The sequence below is a fragment of the Gossypium raimondii genome, chromosome 4 (assembly GCF_025698545.1).
Source record: "Gossypium raimondii isolate GPD5lz chromosome 4, ASM2569854v1, whole genome shotgun sequence".
NCBI lineage: Eukaryota > Viridiplantae > Streptophyta > Magnoliopsida > Malvales > Malvaceae > Gossypium > Gossypium raimondii.
The window spans coordinates 6,419,270-6,437,378 of NC_068568.1; the positions used below are offsets into that span (position 1 = coordinate 6,419,270).

The following is an 18,109-nucleotide window of genomic DNA, read 5'->3' on the forward strand; positions in this document are numbered from 1 at the left end:
TTGGTCCCGCCTCCCAATGCATGCAATGAACTCATAATTTTTCACATCTTTTAATGGATATTTATAATTATTTAGTTATTATTTTGAATTTTTTATTATGATAAAAAACTTTTTTGTATTTAATACAACATATGGATATTTCCTATACAATTAATGAAATATTTTTTTTGAATTTAATAATCGAATGTAAATAGAACTTTTAATTTGCATATATAAAAACTTAAGCACTTAAGCATTATCAAATTTCAAAATTATTGAATTTTTCTTTCTCAATCTTTTGGAACCCTTAACCACTTTATAAAACTATAATTAACATTATTACTTTATTACCATTCTATTTAAATTTAATTTTAAAATAAAATTTTCTTTCACTGTCATAAATGTTATATTCCTTCATATGGCTTTTCGGATCATGAATATTGACTATAAGACAAAAATTTCGAAAGTATAATTTCAAACTTCTCAAAATATTTATTTTATAGTTTTAAAAATTAAGTTTGTTTGACTAAGAAACACCGACAAGAGAACTAAAATGGAGAATACAATATCAACTCATATTTACTCAAAAATGTGATACAGTCTATTTTCAAAGGAGAACATAGATTTGAGTCTTAGAAAGAGTATTACTGAGAAAGGCGGCCATGATAAAAAAACTCACATTTGATATATTATGATAATGGTGTCATTTTATTAAAAAATTAAAACTCCTACAAACTATTTTATTAATAACTAAGTAGCATCATCTAATTTAAGATAGTGCCAGGAATGGTAAATGTTGGAGAACCGTGTGTCGTGTTGCCCCACTCTGGTAAGGACTAAGGAGGAACAAACAAAAAACTAGACATGAAAGAGTTTAAAACTCAATATTCAAGGTTGCAATCACATGAAAAGCCGTATAGCCTTTTTTTCTTCTCTTTTTTTAAAGACAGGTTAAAATCTAAAACTAAGAATTTTACAGTTTAGTTCATGCATGACGTTGATGCTAATCATGGAATATTAATATCTGTCTTCTCATGACCCCAGTTTTGGTTGAAAGCAGTGCTCCTCCTAATCTTCCTCCATTTTGAAAATAGACATATTATATATATATATATGGGACCAAGATTTTTTTGAAAATAGACATATACATTTAGTCCATTGTTTGGTTTATGGAGATAAAATTATATCATGGTAGGATTCGCTTATTGTTTACTGCATAAAGGTTGAAGCAACTAGCACTTCTTTTTCAATCAAAGTGATTAAAATGTTATTTGTTGTCATATATGGGCAAATTTAATCAAAATGATAAAATAAGGATGGTGAAATTGCTATAAAAGATTCATTAGTTTTCATTATTATTTCATAATGCTTCAAGTAGAATGAATAATAAAATCATTAAAATTGGAGTGAAATTATTAAAATATCGCATTATTAAGGGAATGTAAGATTACCTACTGAAGGTGTTAATGGCTATTAAATTATATACATATTCAATTTATAACCTGTAAATAGTTTATTTCTATAAATAAAAAGAACACAAATTATTTTTATTTTTAAATAAATTCATTTTAGATTATAGTTGCAATTATTATGCTTCAGATGAATTTGTGCAAAATGGAAGAGAAGAATTAATGATGGAGATAGAATTTAAAATCAAACTCCTCTTACCCTATTTACGTCATTCAAATTCGATCAAAACAACATCAACTGAACTAACATGCTCGATTGTTGATCCAACTTTCCATTGAATGTAGAAAATGAAGAACCCCTAATCGCCATGTCCAATAGGGATCATGTGATGGGAAAGTTATAAAATACATATAAGGGTGGGAGTTGCAAGTATGAAATGGGAGTGCTTACGGCATTATCCTATTTCCTGGCCTAATCAAATGTATAGTTGTAGTAAAGTAGATTTATCAAATTCTCTTGAGTTAGAACTTGAAAAAAAAGGCTACTAATATTTTCTTACTGGCTTCTGTTACTTGGATCAAAGTCCTTTCCATATTGCCCCTGATACTCAGAGCTCTGGTACTCGGTTGAAAATCTTGTGAGGTCTTGCTGGTAGTGCTGTGATGATGCAGACATCGAAGGTAACTGTGGAGATAAAGGTTGCTGCTCATTGAAGAGGTTTGAAGTGTAATAGGAGATGTCAGCATCGTTACTGCTCGAAAGGAGTTGTGCATATTGAAGCAAGTGGGGATATGACTCCTGAGACCATGATGAAGGTGGGGCTAGTGGTGTAGGGTTTTGTTCAGATCGCATGGTACTTGAATCTCCGGGACTCGGCGCTTCCATATTCCATTGAGCTCGTTCGGGAAAATTTAGTTTGGCCTTGGTACCTTTGAACTTGAGAGCAGCTTTATCATATGCAAGGGCTGCATCCTCAGCTGTGTCGAAAGTGCCGAGCCAGACTCGGGCTGCTTTCTTTGGGTCGCGAATTTCAGCCGCCCATTTGCCCCATGGCCTTTGCCTCACTCCTCTGTAATGTCTCTTCGTTGTATTTTCTTCACATGCATAAAGCCAATGCATTAGGACATGACATGATATATATAATTTTATGATATAAACATTTTATGTATTTTATATATGCAAATTAAAGTGTTTGTATGTTTTTGCATGCAATCATGATACAAAGGGAAGCAAGAAGTGGTGAAGGCCTTAGGTTGTGCTTTTTTTTCTCCCAAGCCAAATATAAGGTTACAAATCAAGTAACAAGCAAAAACTCATAACACCCAACACTGAACTGAAGCATCAGTGAAAGTAGTTTTGTGTAATTAATAGCATAATCTATATGAAAGTAATTTTATGTCCAAAATTGATTACCGAAGTTTGGTTCCTTTTTATTGCATAGTTGGATTAAAGTTAACGAAGGCCTTACGAAAAAAAAATAGTTTTAAACAATTTCATAATTTTTATTTTAATTAATATTATAATTAATAGTTTTAAACATTTGAACATGTAAAATTTTAAATGATATCAATAAAAACATTTGTTCTATATATAAAAAACTTTCAACCATTAAATATATATTAGCAAAGATATCATTTTGGATCAATATAATAGAAATATCGATCAATCACTAATTAACATGCATCAATTACATTGATGAATTCAACAATTACATTATTAAAATATTAATCGTATAAAAATACATGAGTGAATAAAACTACTATATATATATTTCTATAGCATTTTGTATTAGTCATATTTTAACAATTCAACCATTATATTTTATGTTGGACTCACGTAGATCATGTATATCAAATTTTGAGTAAATAAAAGATGACTGGCTATTCATGTAAAAACTTTCAAAATAATGGCAATAATCTTAATCAATACAATGAGGTTTAGGTTAAAAATTTACATGATAAATTCAAAATTGAAATTTAAAATACTAATTCTAATATATATATATATATATATATATATATATATAAATGCATAAAGATATTAAAACTTAAAAGCATGTGGATCCCTTCTCATATATAGTTAGGTGAAATTGCACTTAAGAACAGTGGTTTAACACCATACATTTGGCAAATGCATTGCAAAAGGAAGAAAAAGATGCATGCAATTATGAGGGTTCAATGTATTTTATTTCCCTACTTTTCTTCTTCCACTTAACAAGTTCTATAAGCTAAAACATGTCAACTCAAGTCTAAAAAATAGATAGCAGTAATGTCCATCTCATTAGTAATCATTTTCAATGTTAGGCACAATTTAAAAGCAAGGAATGTAAGTTTCAGAAACTTAAAAAAGAAACGTTTCTTGGTCAAGGATGAAAATGAAAAAAGGAATGAATGTTTCCCAATCCACGTAATAGATCCCGGCACGTTAGGTTGATAATAAAAAAAAGACAGCTTCATCCACTAGTGTATATATATATGTACATGTAAGAACAAGCTAACTAGCTTGCTATACGATCAAGACACTTGGAATTATGATGACCATAATACTCCTATATATAAATATATATATGTATTTGTTTTGTGAAAGCATGAAAAATGTCGGGTGTAAACACAGTTGACAATAAAGTGCAATATTTTAATTTGTTTTTATAGGCAAAGGGATAGGAAGAGAGAGACTTCATTAAGGAAAGTAGCTAAGGTTAAGGCGTAGATACATTGAACTTTGACCAACACTACGTTAGAGACTTTTGGTATTTCCATTTTGAGTCACTTGAAGAGCCATTTATTACACACTGAAAAGGAAAGGTAAAACCAAGACAAGGTAGATCAACACGTAACTTAAAAAGGAACAAACCCTAGTTGCTTGCCTTTGCAACCTTATTACCAATCAAATTTCAATAAACAGATAACTTTTCTTGGTTGTAGTAAAAAAAAAAAAGAAGAATAGATTATATGCACCTTGATCTTGAACTGCGAGTTGAGGAGGGCCAGGGTGTGGCTGCGCTGAGGAGGGCGCCGATGATTGTGGGAAACCAATGAGCTGCTGATCATCGCTGCCTATCACTTGACTAAGAGCCGTAACGATGGCTGACGTATCAGCTGATTCAGGCCAAGAAGCTGTTCTGAAGTCATCGGGTCCTTGTCTTTTCTCCGCCGATGTTTCGGGTGGGAGTGGCCGTTTCCCATGTCTTCGATGATCCACCTTTTTTTTCTCAAAAGATTTTGAATGAATGATGTATGCTAAGTAGTTGGGAGATACATAAAATACTTTGATAGATAGCTAGGTGCCACGAGGAATCAATATGAACGGAGAGATATGGGGGATGGATCGGATCGAGTTTGGGATTGGGAAGATGTTTGTTGGGATAAAATATATAATTGGGGGATGTGGGAGGAAACTTGAGGAGGAAAATAGGGTTGTAAGTTGGGATAATATATAGAGAGAGAGAGAAAGGGAAGTGTGATGAAATTAGAAGAGGAAAATAAGGTTCGGACCATCCTTAAATATTTTACTCGACAAGTTAAATTTGGTTCGATAAAAAAATTTTGGGTTTTTTAATTATGCGTGACAATTTAATTTATTTTAATATTAATTTTAGATTTGCAACTTTATTTGAATAAATTGAGTTTTATCCTATGATTTTTATAATGTTTTAAAGTCTTTCCTTAAATAATTTTAAAACAATTATTTTTTTCAAATAAATAAAAATATCAATAACTCTTTTATATTTTTTCAAAAATAATATTTTATATAGTATTTTATGTTGTTTTTCTTTTTTTATTAATAAGTGCTAAAAGTAATATGTTCTAACCTCATTTTTAACGTATTTTGGGTGATTATCCGATCTTAATTGTGAATTTTATACTCCTAATCCTTTATATTAAAGTTTTAATGCTTAATAGAGCACTTGAAAGCAAAATGAGCACAAATCGGAGCGTTGGAGAAAACTGAATGAGCCACACGGGTTGCACCTTTTCACACGGCTAGACCACACAGCCGTATGAACCATACAAGCGTGTGGTAGGCCATGCCAATTTCACGAGATTGAGCACTGAACAAAGGAAAATGACTCGAAAATAACACTAAAGAGAATACTCAAGAAAACATGATTTTTAAACAAAAATCAACTGCGAATCTTCAAATAATCATACGTTGGAAATTTAAACAAAAATGACACTAAAGAACACAAGCAATCCAAGCAGAGATTTTAAAGGCATAAAATATAGGCGTCTCCCATATCTCAACAATTACCTAAAATTCAAAGTAAACAAGAATTAACATCCTCGCTAAGGTTCACTCAAAGCACTCAAGGTGTTTAATGTTCAAATAATGTGCACTCAATAGTTAAACAAGAAATGCTATTACTATATGCTTGCTTGAAAATTAAATCTCCACCACTATAGAACGAGATGACACACCAATCAAGAGATATTTACAAGGCTGTAACGGGGCTTAGGTTAAGGGTACGAAAAAGTGTTGAACTGATTTATTTGATAAATTATTTTGATATAACAAACAAAAATATCTTTAAATAAAAATTTGTTTTTGAACAAAGAATTTAAAGCATAAATAATATTTCAAAACTTCCAAACATATTAGAAAATGCTTTAAACACTTAGAATATTTTTGACAAAGTTCTAAAAATGACTTTAAACTCTTGAACTTAATTAAAACTGTTTCAAATCAATTATAAAATTACTCCTACAAGCAAGATCGATATTTTTAAAATGTATCGATACTTGTACAATTTTATCAATGCCTTATTTTTATTGATACCAAATATGCTCTCTGTTTTGAATAAAAAATTGAACACAAATAATAGGTATCGATACCTATTGGATTTTATCGATAACAAAACTTTATATCGATACCAATTGTGCATTATTTTTTCATGATCTTTCAAAAATGATAACAAGTATCGATACCCATCAATATATATCGATACCTTTCACCAGGTAAGTTAACATCCAATTTTGTATACTTGAGCATTTGCGAAAGAGCTTCAACAAAAGATAAGTTAATATCTAATTTTTTCAATAGTTCAAGAAATTTACCATATTGTTCATTGATGTGGTCTTTCTCTAACTTTTCCAGATATGGAATTGGTAGTTTGTATTCTCTAACTATCGGCTTATGCTCTTTCTTGCATTCCTCAACCCTATCATTTTTCTCAACAGCTTTTAGATTCAACTTATTTTTAGGCTCGGCTAACACATTTCCCTGATTGCGTAGACTTACTCTTTTGGGTTGGTTTCAGTGCTACTAGGTAAACTACCTTATTGCCTCTCCGAAACCAATTTAGAAAATTGACTAATTTGATTCTCGAGACCTTGAATAGATGCTTACTAGTTCCTCAAAATTGTTTTAATGCTTTGGAGTCTAGTTTCCGACATTGAAATAAATTTAATCAACATCTCTTCCAACATCGGCTTCTTTTCTTGCTGATAAGGTTATTGGAAACCTAGAGGGGGTTGTCACTTTTGATTTCCTTGACCACCCCAAGAAAAATTTGGATGATTTCCTTCATCCTGAATTATAATTGTTGCTATAAAGATTATTCTGAAGTCTAGAATTATTACCCATAAAGTCGACTTGCTCATGCTCCGTGTTAAACTTGAAGGGTAAACATTCCAAATTGATAATCTCCGCTCCAATCGCATCACATTGCATTACCAGATTCACCTGTTTACTGCAACTTAAACTATCAATCTCTTTACTCAGTGCTTTCACCTGACTCACCAACATAGCAATTGCATCTATATTAAAAACATCGACTACCTTAATAGGCTTTGTTCTCATAACTTGCCATTGATAGTTATTCAGTGTCAGCTCCGCAATAAATTCTTGAGCTATTTCAAGTGTTTTATTGTTCTGTCGGCTGCTACATCGATTATCTTGCTAGTCGAGGGATTTAAACTGTTGTAAAATGTTTGAACTTGAAGCCACAAAGGTAATTCATGATAAGGACACATTCTCAAAAGATCCTTGAATCACTCCCATGCATCATACAATGTCTCAAGGTCAAATTAAGCATAAGAGATGTCATTCCTCAACTTAGTTGTTTTGGTCGGTGGAAAATACTTCTATAGAAATTTTTTAGTCATTTGAGCCAACGCGATGATGGAACCACATGAAAGTGAATTCAATCACTCTTTCACCTTGTTCCTCAAAGAGAATAGGAACAACCGTAAGCGCATGACATCATCAGTAACACCATTGATCTAAATGTGTCGCAGATCTCTAGAATGTTAGCTAAATGAGCATTCAGATATTCATCTTTCAACCCATCAAGCTGAACATACTACTGTACCATCTGAATTGTTTTCAGCTTAATCTTAAAATTATTTGCAGTAATAGTCGATCTGACAATACTTGATTCAACCCCAATTAGAGTGGGCGTAACATATTTATACATAGTCCGAGGAGCATGAAATACAAGAAGTTGTTGATTACCAGGATTATTATCCATCTCTACAGTAAAGTCCTTTTGCTCTTGATCGTCTATTAAAATCTGTTGACATTCCCTTGCTTCTCTAACTTTTCTCCAATTTATGCGAGTAGTTTTTTCGATGTCACTATCAAAAATTACACGGGTTGACTCTAGTCATAAGCCAAAAGATCCAGTAAGAATCAAACAAAAGAAAAATTAGAATGTAATAATTAAATTAAAAACAAAAATATTGAAATAAAAATAAAAAATGGCTAAATTAATAGAAATAAAGTTTTCCTAATATTCTAGTCTCCGACAACGACGCCAAAAACTTGATGTGTCACGAAACTAACTAATAATTTAACTAAGGCAAGTGCACCTATCAATTAATAGTATAGCTACCGCGAGTAAATATATCGTTCCCACGAGGACTACAAGTACTAGTAATTATCATATTTCATTTAACCAAATAATTCGAGTGATTGATTAAAACTAAATTAATTAACTAACAAACACGTCAAAGAACAAATCAGGAAAATAATCGATTAACAACCAAGAAGCAAAACAATACCCAGGAAAGAATCGCATGGATTTTATCTGTCACTATCAATCTAAATTACGCAATTTCTTTACTTAGTATATTGATCTGTGGAAATCCCTAAATTATGCTAATATCTCTTTCGAACATAATAGCAACTGACTCTAGATTGATTAATTGAAATTTCTTTCTAATTAAAACCCCTATGATCACATTAACTCGTACTATGGATTTATGTCATCATATTTCTAAGATTGCATGCAACTTCACTCAATTACACAAGATCTACTCTTAAACAATGTCTATTCAACCATTGATTTAAGCACATCGAACATGGATCAATAATTTAGAAATATTAAGCCAAGAACTAAGCACATATAATTGAGAACAAGAAACTAAAGATTTATTACGTAAAATAAAAATCAAAAGACAGAATTCATCATAAGACTCATCTCCCTTAAGTATTTAAAAAATTAGTTCATGCTTGAAAATAAAAAAAACATCTAAGAGATAGTATAACCGAAAGAAATAAAGAAACTCATGATAACTTTCTAAGAAATCAATTGCGGATCCTTAATCTTGACAAAAATCTACTTCAGAATCGGTTTCAATGGAATTTTTCGACGTTTTTTTCTTATTTGTGTCATATATGTAACACCCTCACCCGGTCTGATCATCAGACTCAAGTAACAAGATGCTACAACAACTATCCGAACTTATACATATGTAAACTACTATAATTAACATTTAAAGATGAGTTCATGACTAATTAAACAGTTAATCGACAATATAAATAGATTTATCTATAATAATGACTATTTTTAAAATTTTCAAAAAACAACAAAAGTACCAATACTAAACAAGCAGGTATGAATATTTTGGTCTCGAGTATTGATACTTTTACTCAAAATTTGTCTAACTTCTGATAATTGGAACTATGAGCATACTAATGATGAATAAATTTGCATTACTCCTTATTGGGTTGACAAAGATTGAAAGCTACAAAAGAGAATCATAAGGTTTAGAGCTTTATCTCCTCCGTATGATGGTTTGAACATAGCGGATGAACTTCCTTTATGTTTTTCTCAGTGGGGTATGGAGAAGAAAATTTTTAACATCACTTTGGATAATGCTTCTTATGTGTGTGTGTGTGTGTGTGTGTGTGTGTGTGTGTGTGATGGAATTCTACTTATTTGATGCTTGAATATGCTCTTTACTATAAAGATGTGTTATATTATTAGGCCCAACCGGAAAGATTATTAAATATTTGCACTTTCTAATGATGAGTGGGGAAATATTGCTATTCTTTGTAAATTATTGAAAGTATTTTATGATGTGACTTGTGTTTTTTCTAGTTCTAATTACCCAACGGCTAATCTTTATTTTCGAGGGGTTTGCAAGGTTCAAAAGGTCTTAATTAATACAATTAAAGGTCGTCATTCATTTTTAATTCCAATGGTTATGTAAATGCAAGAGAAATTTAATAAATATTGAGCTAAGTATTCTTTGATATTGTCATGTGATGCAATTTTAGATCCTCGTTACAAGTTAAATGATGTACAGTATTTCTTTACTACAACTACGTGCTCATGCTTCAGACATTGTGCAAACCATTCTTAGCAATCTTAAACTCTTGTTTGATGAGTATGTTAAGAACTCTAAATCCACGTCTTCCTCTTTGGCCAAAAGTACCAATGTTTTAGATAATGATCATGTTGATTCTAGTTTGCATCAACTCAATGTTAATAGGGTTGATTTGGGAGGAGATTATGATTAGAGTGATGATTATAGATAATACTTAAGTGAATCCAGTACTAAGAGTGAAAGATCAGAGTTGGACATTTATTTGGAAGAACCAGAGCTTGAGTTGAACAGCCAAATAGATGTACTGGATTATTGGAGTAAAAGTTCAATTCAATATCGTGAGCTTTCTTTTTTGGCTCGTGATCTTTTGGCAATTCCAATATCGATTGTAGCTTCCGAGTCGGCTTTTAGCATCTGGAAGAAAGTTATCACATATTTGAGGAGTCCCCTTAAACCAAAAAACGGTTCAAGTCGTTGTTTGCATTGATAACTGGATGCGAGCTAAGGGATTTTCAACAGGTAATTATTATTCTCATTTTATTGTTATAATTTTATAACATTTTATCAATTTGATTATCTAACTATTTATTCTTATTTTATATTAGAAATTGATTGCAACAATGATGAGAATGATGAAGAAGATGATTTGAACGATGATTCTTTGATTCCTTTTTAGGTATATAATTTACCTTAGAACTTATAGCTTATTATAAAATTAAATATTTTGATTGCTTGATATATAGATATTTTGAATGGTTTATTACATTTTGCAGGTTGTTTTTTGTGCTATTTTGGGTGTTGTTTCACTATTGTCCTGCTGCTGACGCTGGGTGCTAATTTCTGCTCTATTTTGCTTGATATATATGAGAATATAACCTTGTTGTGGTTGGTTTTAGTTACCAAGTTGTTTCACTAGTTATCAATTTTCATGTACTATCCTTTAGCTTTAATGTACTTCAATAAAACAAACCTTGATAGTTTTTCATTCTATGCAAAATTTATTATTCCCTTGGAAAGATAATTATTACATTAGCAATTTTTTTTAAAGGAGCAATAATTAATTATTATGAACGTTAATGAGGTGTACATTAGGGGTGTGCAAAATTCGGGTAAAACCGAAAAAATTCGGTTAACCGACCGAATTTGGTTAATCGGTCGGTTAATCGAATTTTTTCGGTCAGGGATCGGTTAATTATTTTTTTATTTTTCGATTAACAATTAATTTGGTTCGAAACTGGTCGATTAACCGAATTTTTTCGATTTAACTGAAAAAATTAATAAATAAAATTATAATATATTAATAGGCCCACTATTTACCTAAACCCAATCCAAATCCAAGTATCCAACCCAACCCAATTACTCAACCCAACCCAATCATAAAATTACAAATAATTTAATAAATAAAAATAAAAATAATATATAAATAGGCACATGTTTTTTTTGTAGGTTTAATGCAAATGGAGATCTTTTGGAGAGAAGAAATGGATACAAATGGAGAATATTAAAGACTTACATTTCAATTATGTGTTAATTTCAAGACTTATGTAATGTTTTTAATTATGTAGTGATTCAAAGGCTTATGTGATGTTTTTAATTATGTAGTGATTCAATTTGGTTAATTCGGTTAATTTTTAACCAAAAATAAAAACATATAATTTTCGGTTAATTCGGTTAACCGACCGAATTAACCGAAAAAATTTTGGTTTGGTTAATTTTTTTGAAAAAATTTCGGTTCGGTTAACGGTTAAAATTTTGAAAGGTCGGTTAATTCGATTAATGTTATTTCAGGTCGGTTAACCGGTCGGTTAGCCGGTCTAGTCAGAGTGTCATCTTTCTTACGAAGGATCAAATGTTTCATGAGAGGACGAAACACATTGATGTTCAATATCATTTTGTGCGTGATATTATTGCTTGTAATGATATTGTTGTAAGCAAAGTTAGCAATCATGATAGTCTTGCAAATATGATGACTAAGTCACTTCCTATAGCCAAGTTTGAGCATTGTTTGGACTTGGTTAGTGTTCATTGTTGAAGAATACCCCTTAAGGGGTATCATGGAAGAGGTTAAAAAATTGTTTGTCGAGAATTTGTGTCAAGGTGGATATTGTTGGAGTTGTGTGACCCGAATCCCATTTGATCGGGCCTGAAAAGTTCGAGGTGTAACTCACTTGTTAAAGAAATAAAATAGAGAGGAAAAATAAGGGAACTGTGGGGGTGAAGGATCGAGGGTCGAAGGCCTGAGGCTGTAGCCCGCCACAGATCCCCATCCACCACTGAACTCGACTGGGGGTGTGGGTATGAACCATGCCGCACAAGTTGAATCCATGTAGGACTATATTTCTTCTATTAGACATTGATTATAATCGATTGTTTAACCCTGAAAACGTGTGTAGTCGAAAACCTCTTGTATTGTTGTGTTTCAATATTAGTGAATTTCTCCTCCTCTATCGTGGTTTTTCTCAATAAGGATTTTCCACATAAAATCTACATGTTCTTATTTTTCTTTCTTATTGCTTTGCGATCATGCCTATTACTATTATTGACATATAGTACAACAAGTTTCTTTTATTCTTTTGGTTATACTGTATCTTTGGATTTTCTCTTTCCGAGTATGAACTAATTTTTTAAATACTTATGGGAAATGAACCCTATTATGAACTCTGTCGTTTGATTTCTATTTTATGCAATAAATACTTAGTTTGTTTGTTCTCAATTATGTGTGCTTAATTCTTGGTTTGATATTTCTTGAGTATTAATTCATGTTCGATGTGCTTAAATCGGTGGTTGAATAAATCTTGTTTAAGATTAGATCTTGCGTAATTTAGTGGAATTGCATGTAATATTAGAAATAGGACAACATAAATCTACTAGATTAGAGTCAAATCTAATAGGGGAATCCATAACACGAGTTAATGTGATAATAGGAGTTTTAATTAGAAAGAAATTTCAATTATTCAACCTAGAGTCAATTGCTCTTATGCTCCACAGAGATATTAGCATAAGTCAAGGATTTCTACGGATCAATGTGCTAAATAAAGAAATTGTGTAATTTAGATTGATGGTAACAAATGAAATCTAGGCGGATTCTTACCTGGGTATTATTTCATTTCTTGGTTGTTATTCGACTATCTTCATGTTTTGTTCTTTGCTACATTCGTTAGTTAATTAAATTAGTTAATTTTAGTTTTTTAATCTATCATTTGAATTATTCGGTTAAATAATAGAAATACGGTAATTATTAATACTTATAGTCCTCGTGGGAATGATATCTTGACTTAGTCAAAACTTTAGTTAATTTTGTCACCATCATTTATATATAATATTTTTTATATTATAAAAATTAAAATTAAAATTAATTATAATTAAATAAAAAATAATTTGATTTGAATAACTGCAATTTTTAACTTGTGAATAGAAAACACAGCAATTCGGATCAATTTTTTATTGATTCACCCATTTTTGGGCCGAGAGTAAAAAAAAGTAAAGTGGCTCAAGCAGACGTTCTAGAGGGCTTAGTGTATTAGGGTTTTGGGAGAGGAGAGAAGAGGAATCCTCCTATTAAGTGGTATCTTGGGGTATTTTATAGGGGAGGTGAGGACCTAACAGAGAGCCCAAATTAAGGTAGGGATTCGATGGAGGGTGTAGGGATTCCTGGGTGGCCTCTCTTTAAGGAGACCACATCCGTTAATAATGAGTGGCTTAACAGAGGACCCACTCAAGTGGTTAAGGACAGATAATCCTTCTCAAAAGAGGTACGAGGCACGCGGGTAGTAGATCACTGAGTGACCATTCGGACGGTACAAGGCGGAAGGTCGTTCACGGGTATCCCTTCTATTATTTTTCATGTTGCCATGTGTCCCAACCGAGTGGTGGTATAACACATTTAATAATGAAATATATAATAATTAAAAAGTATTGAAACTATTTTTGTTAAGAGTTAAATCAATAAAATTTTAAAATAAATAATTTAAATTTTTAGTAAATTTGAATAAATTAAAAAGAAAAAAACAGTAGAGGAATAAAAGAGAACTTTCTCCCTCCATTGACGGACTAGTTAACCATTTAGTGTAATTTGGGGTGGTATTTCTCCATTGACGGTGCACCCAAATGCATCCGGTGGCGAGACTTTGGTGATATTTCTCCTCCTTTTAAGGCTTTAAATATAAAGTTAGCTTTATAGGTTGAGAGTAGGGGGAAACTTAAAATATTAGGAAAATTATCTCTTACCAATGAAATTTATATATTAATTATTAGCAAAATAACTTATAATTATATTTTAAAATTAAAATACTATTATTATTGTACAGAAACAATTTATTAAAACTTAAATCAAGCACGAATATGTATGAAAAGCTATATGATTATTAGATTTGAGTGTAATTATGGATAAATATTTACATAATTACTCCAATTTTCACACTCCTTAAGAATTAGAAAGTGTAATTACAATTGGTTACACATAAATCCAATTATTATTTAACTTGTTAGGGATGAGTGAGAATTGGAATAATTACATTTCAAATTTTTTATTCATTTTTTAATTGCAAATTAAAATGTAATTACACTCTAATAATCGAATTAGAATTACTAATAATTACAAATGATGTAATTATTACACTAGTAATTACACTTTTTTACATAAATTCTATATTGTCCACACATACCTTAAAAAATATATTATTTGTTTTGGTAAAAAAAATAAATAATTCCAAAAGAGATTTTTAATAACTCAAATTCCCTATTCAAATTTCACCTAAAAAATACCTTTTCAAAGAAATTTTAAATTTATTTAATATATCACTACACCAAAACAGGCTTTTAGCAGCGTTTTTTTAGGCCTTTAGCGGCGCTTTTTAGCGCCGCTAAAAGTATTTGCGGCGCTTTCACTAGCGCCGCAAAAAACGCCGCTGTTGACAACGTCGCTAACTTTTGCGGCGTTTATGATAAAAAACGCCGCTAAAGAACATGATCTTTAGCGGCGCTTTACCCACAAACGCCGCTAAAGAACATGGTCTTTAGCGGCGCTTTACCATCAAACGCCGCTAAAGAACATGATCTTTAGCGGCACGTTACCCAAAAACGCCGCTAAAGATCAAGACCTTTAGCGACGCTTTCTCACAAACGCCGCTATAAATCACAACCTTTAGCGACGCTTTGATTACAAACGCCACAAAGCTCAAGACCTTTTAGCGACGCTTTGATTACAAAACGCTAACTTTTTAAAAAGTTAAAATATTAAATATTAAAATCAAACATTATTAATATAAAAATTAGTTAGTATTAAATATATACTTTTAGTCAAAAAGTATTTAATCATATAATAAATTAATTTTTTAGTCAAATATTGAAAAACATGTTAATATTTAAATAGCAAAGTTACAAGTTCAAATAGATTGCAAAAAAAAATGCACAAGTTCAAAATGTACAAGAATAAACTTGAAAATCCATTGTTTACTACATGAGTTTTTTGATTCTATAAACTCAAATTAGACATTGTTTAGGAAATATAACACATTCTGATAAAGTAACAGGCTAATGGATATTTTACTTCTGAGTAGTGACTTAATTGATTTAATTCCCTCATCGCCATCGAAGGTGGTCTCTCCTCTTCAATGTGTCTTTCATGCAAGAACCTACCTACGAGTAGTGACTGCAAAATTAAGATAAAGAGTGCTACTAGTTTAGCATGGCAACATGTGAAAACAAAAGGATTTTCATAGAGCAAAATCATATATATATATATATATATATTAACATCAATCATCAAAACATGTGATCACACACAGTCCGAAGTGATTTATAAAAGCAATGCTAATAACTTCTTTCTCAATTTGAACATTAGAAGAGTTACACTCAAAGGAAAATATCCATTCAACATAGAATTTTAAGCCAAACTAACCTTTCAAAGTAGACTTGGTTTCGAGGATAAGTGCCAAGAAAGAGTTTTTGATGCAGGAGTATCTATACTTGAAAAATTTAATCAAGAGTATGATGTTTACCTTATTCCTTTAAGAAATTATATCACAACAATGTTATCAAATAAAATACTATGCACACAAACAAACTACAGACGAACATCAAGAATGAAAATCTATACGTTCTAGAATTGATAATCAACTAACATATACACATTCCATAACACAGGCAATAATTGTTCTCACAGTCGTTGTAAGCCGCAAAAGGAGATCCACAAGATTAAATGGATTTGAACAATTTCAGATGATCCACATAAAGCTTTCATGGATAAATAAGATGCCATTGGAGTAAAATGCTTGTATATAATCACAAGCAAGCCAAATCTCCATGGTCTCTCACGCAAATCCGGCAACATAGCCAACATAAGAAATGTGCAATAAGAGAGTGTTCTTTTTTTTTTTTTAACTAAGTTAGGGATAACATACAGATAAGCTATCTACAACATAAGAAAATGGTTACAAGTTACAACCAATACATAAACTCAATTGTGATGACGGGGTAACCAAAGGAGAATTTAACATATGCACCATTTCCTTTCAATGTCCTCTGAGAAACAACCAAAAGGATCGATTCCACCCATCAAAACTTAAAGAAACATCAACTTCACATTATCATACTGAAAATCTACCTCCTCTAACTAACTCTCCGATTACACGCCCGCTTTCAGGAACAACACAACAAAATAAACATGTACAAGTTTGCTTTGAAAACATTTGAGAAAAAAAAAAGGTGCGAATTACCATGGACGAATATCACTTCCATTTGCTCGCAATATGTTCTCTCGCATAGCCAAACCAGTGTAAAGGAACAACAACCATGCTCGACAATTACATATCATACATTCAAGATTAATTCATAAAATATAACTCGCCTTAAATCAAGAACAAGTGAACCAAATCTAAGTAACCTTTATAATACCTCGTACAATTGAACTGGAAATCCAGCAAGCATCCTTCCCAAATCCAAGATTTTAAAATAAGCAAAGTTAACGGAAAAGAAGAAAGCAGAAGGCGGTCCTATCTGTTGAAGGAAGACAAGATAGAGTAAGCATACATAAATACTTCAATTTTCAAAATTCCCAATTTTGTGTCTAATAAAAATTCACAAACAACTCATGAATTTGATAAATCCTACTATTAATTTGGTGAATTTCTATACGAGGAAATGGCATGCTATCGTTAAATTAAAGAATATATTCATATGCAAACCAAAAGACAATCAACGAATAAAAATTAGAAAAGAGTAAAGAGAAGTGATGCTTACTCAGTAGTTGTTATATTCCTCCTTAACTTTCAACTGGACTTCTTTACGAGATGCTCGCACATTGATTGGTCCCGAAACATCCTCGAAACCTTCCGCCATACCAATTACAAATAATTAATCGCTACATCCAACTACAGAAATCAAATCACTTAAAAAGAAAGAGACAGAGAACAAGCAAGTATCAAAGTATACCACGAGCTTGGCGGGAAGAAAAGCAGCGGCTTCTCCATCTGTTAGGATGGAGTGGCTCTCTCAGAATCCTCTTCGTTGTTTCTCGATCCAAAAAATAAAGAAAGAAAGAAACAATTAAAAGACAGAAATGATAGGAAAAAGGAACATGCAAAACAGGTTAAGGAGTTTTACCTTGCGAGCGAACTCAGGATCCAAAAGCTTTTTAGATATAAGCGAATTGATTAAAGAACGAACACGGCGAATAGAAGATTCAAGAGAAATGGCTTTTTGGCGAAGAGATTGCTCCTCGTTTGAAATCTTCCATAAAAGCGAAGCTCCAGATTCGTGCAACTCCCTGGCTTGATCCATCACTCTCCCTACTTTTTCTTCCAATTTCTACAGCAAAATCAAGCGATCAGGAGAAGGAAAACAAGATGACTCTTTAGCTTCAAAAACAAAAACACCGGAATTGTTTTGATTTTCGAGATTTTGACGAAAAGATAAAGATGGAATAATCGTCGGTCGGGAAATCTTTCGGAAAATTTTGGATTTTCCTGAAAAATACACCGACCGGATAAACAAGAGAAAAACAAAGACGGTGGTTGAGAAGAAGAGGAGCTTAAAGTGGCAAAAGTAGGGAACGATGATGATGAAGGCGTGGTGGCGGATAGAAACACCTAAAGGGTGTTTTGAGGATACAAATTTTAGGGGGAAAATTAGGGGTTTTAGGGGGGAATTTAGGGAAAAAAAGGCGCAAT

At 31.7% G+C, this 18,109-nt stretch overlaps 1 protein-coding gene and 1 non-coding gene across 2 annotated transcripts; one reads left to right on the forward strand and one right to left on the reverse strand.

Moving 5' to 3' along the window:
* Positions 1-1,687: 1,687 nt before the first annotated feature.
* Positions 1,688-17,720, reverse strand: LOC105779083 (ethylene-responsive transcription factor ERF113). The gene is made up of 4 exons (XM_052629147.1): positions 17,544-17,720; positions 16,836-16,937; positions 4,347-4,668; positions 1,688-2,483 (listed from the first exon to the last, which is right to left on the reverse strand). The coding sequence occupies exons 1-4, from the start codon at positions 17,718-17,720 to the stop codon at positions 1,945-1,947; spliced, it is 1,140 nt and encodes a 379-aa protein (XP_052485107.1). The 3' UTR covers positions 1,688-1,944.
* LOC128040750 (small nucleolar RNA R71) lies at positions 7,342-7,445 on the forward strand. Its single transcript, XR_008195556.1, has one exon. It is a non-coding gene; the product is annotated as a small nucleolar RNA R71 (small nucleolar RNA).
* Positions 17,721-18,109: the final 389 nt, after the last annotated feature.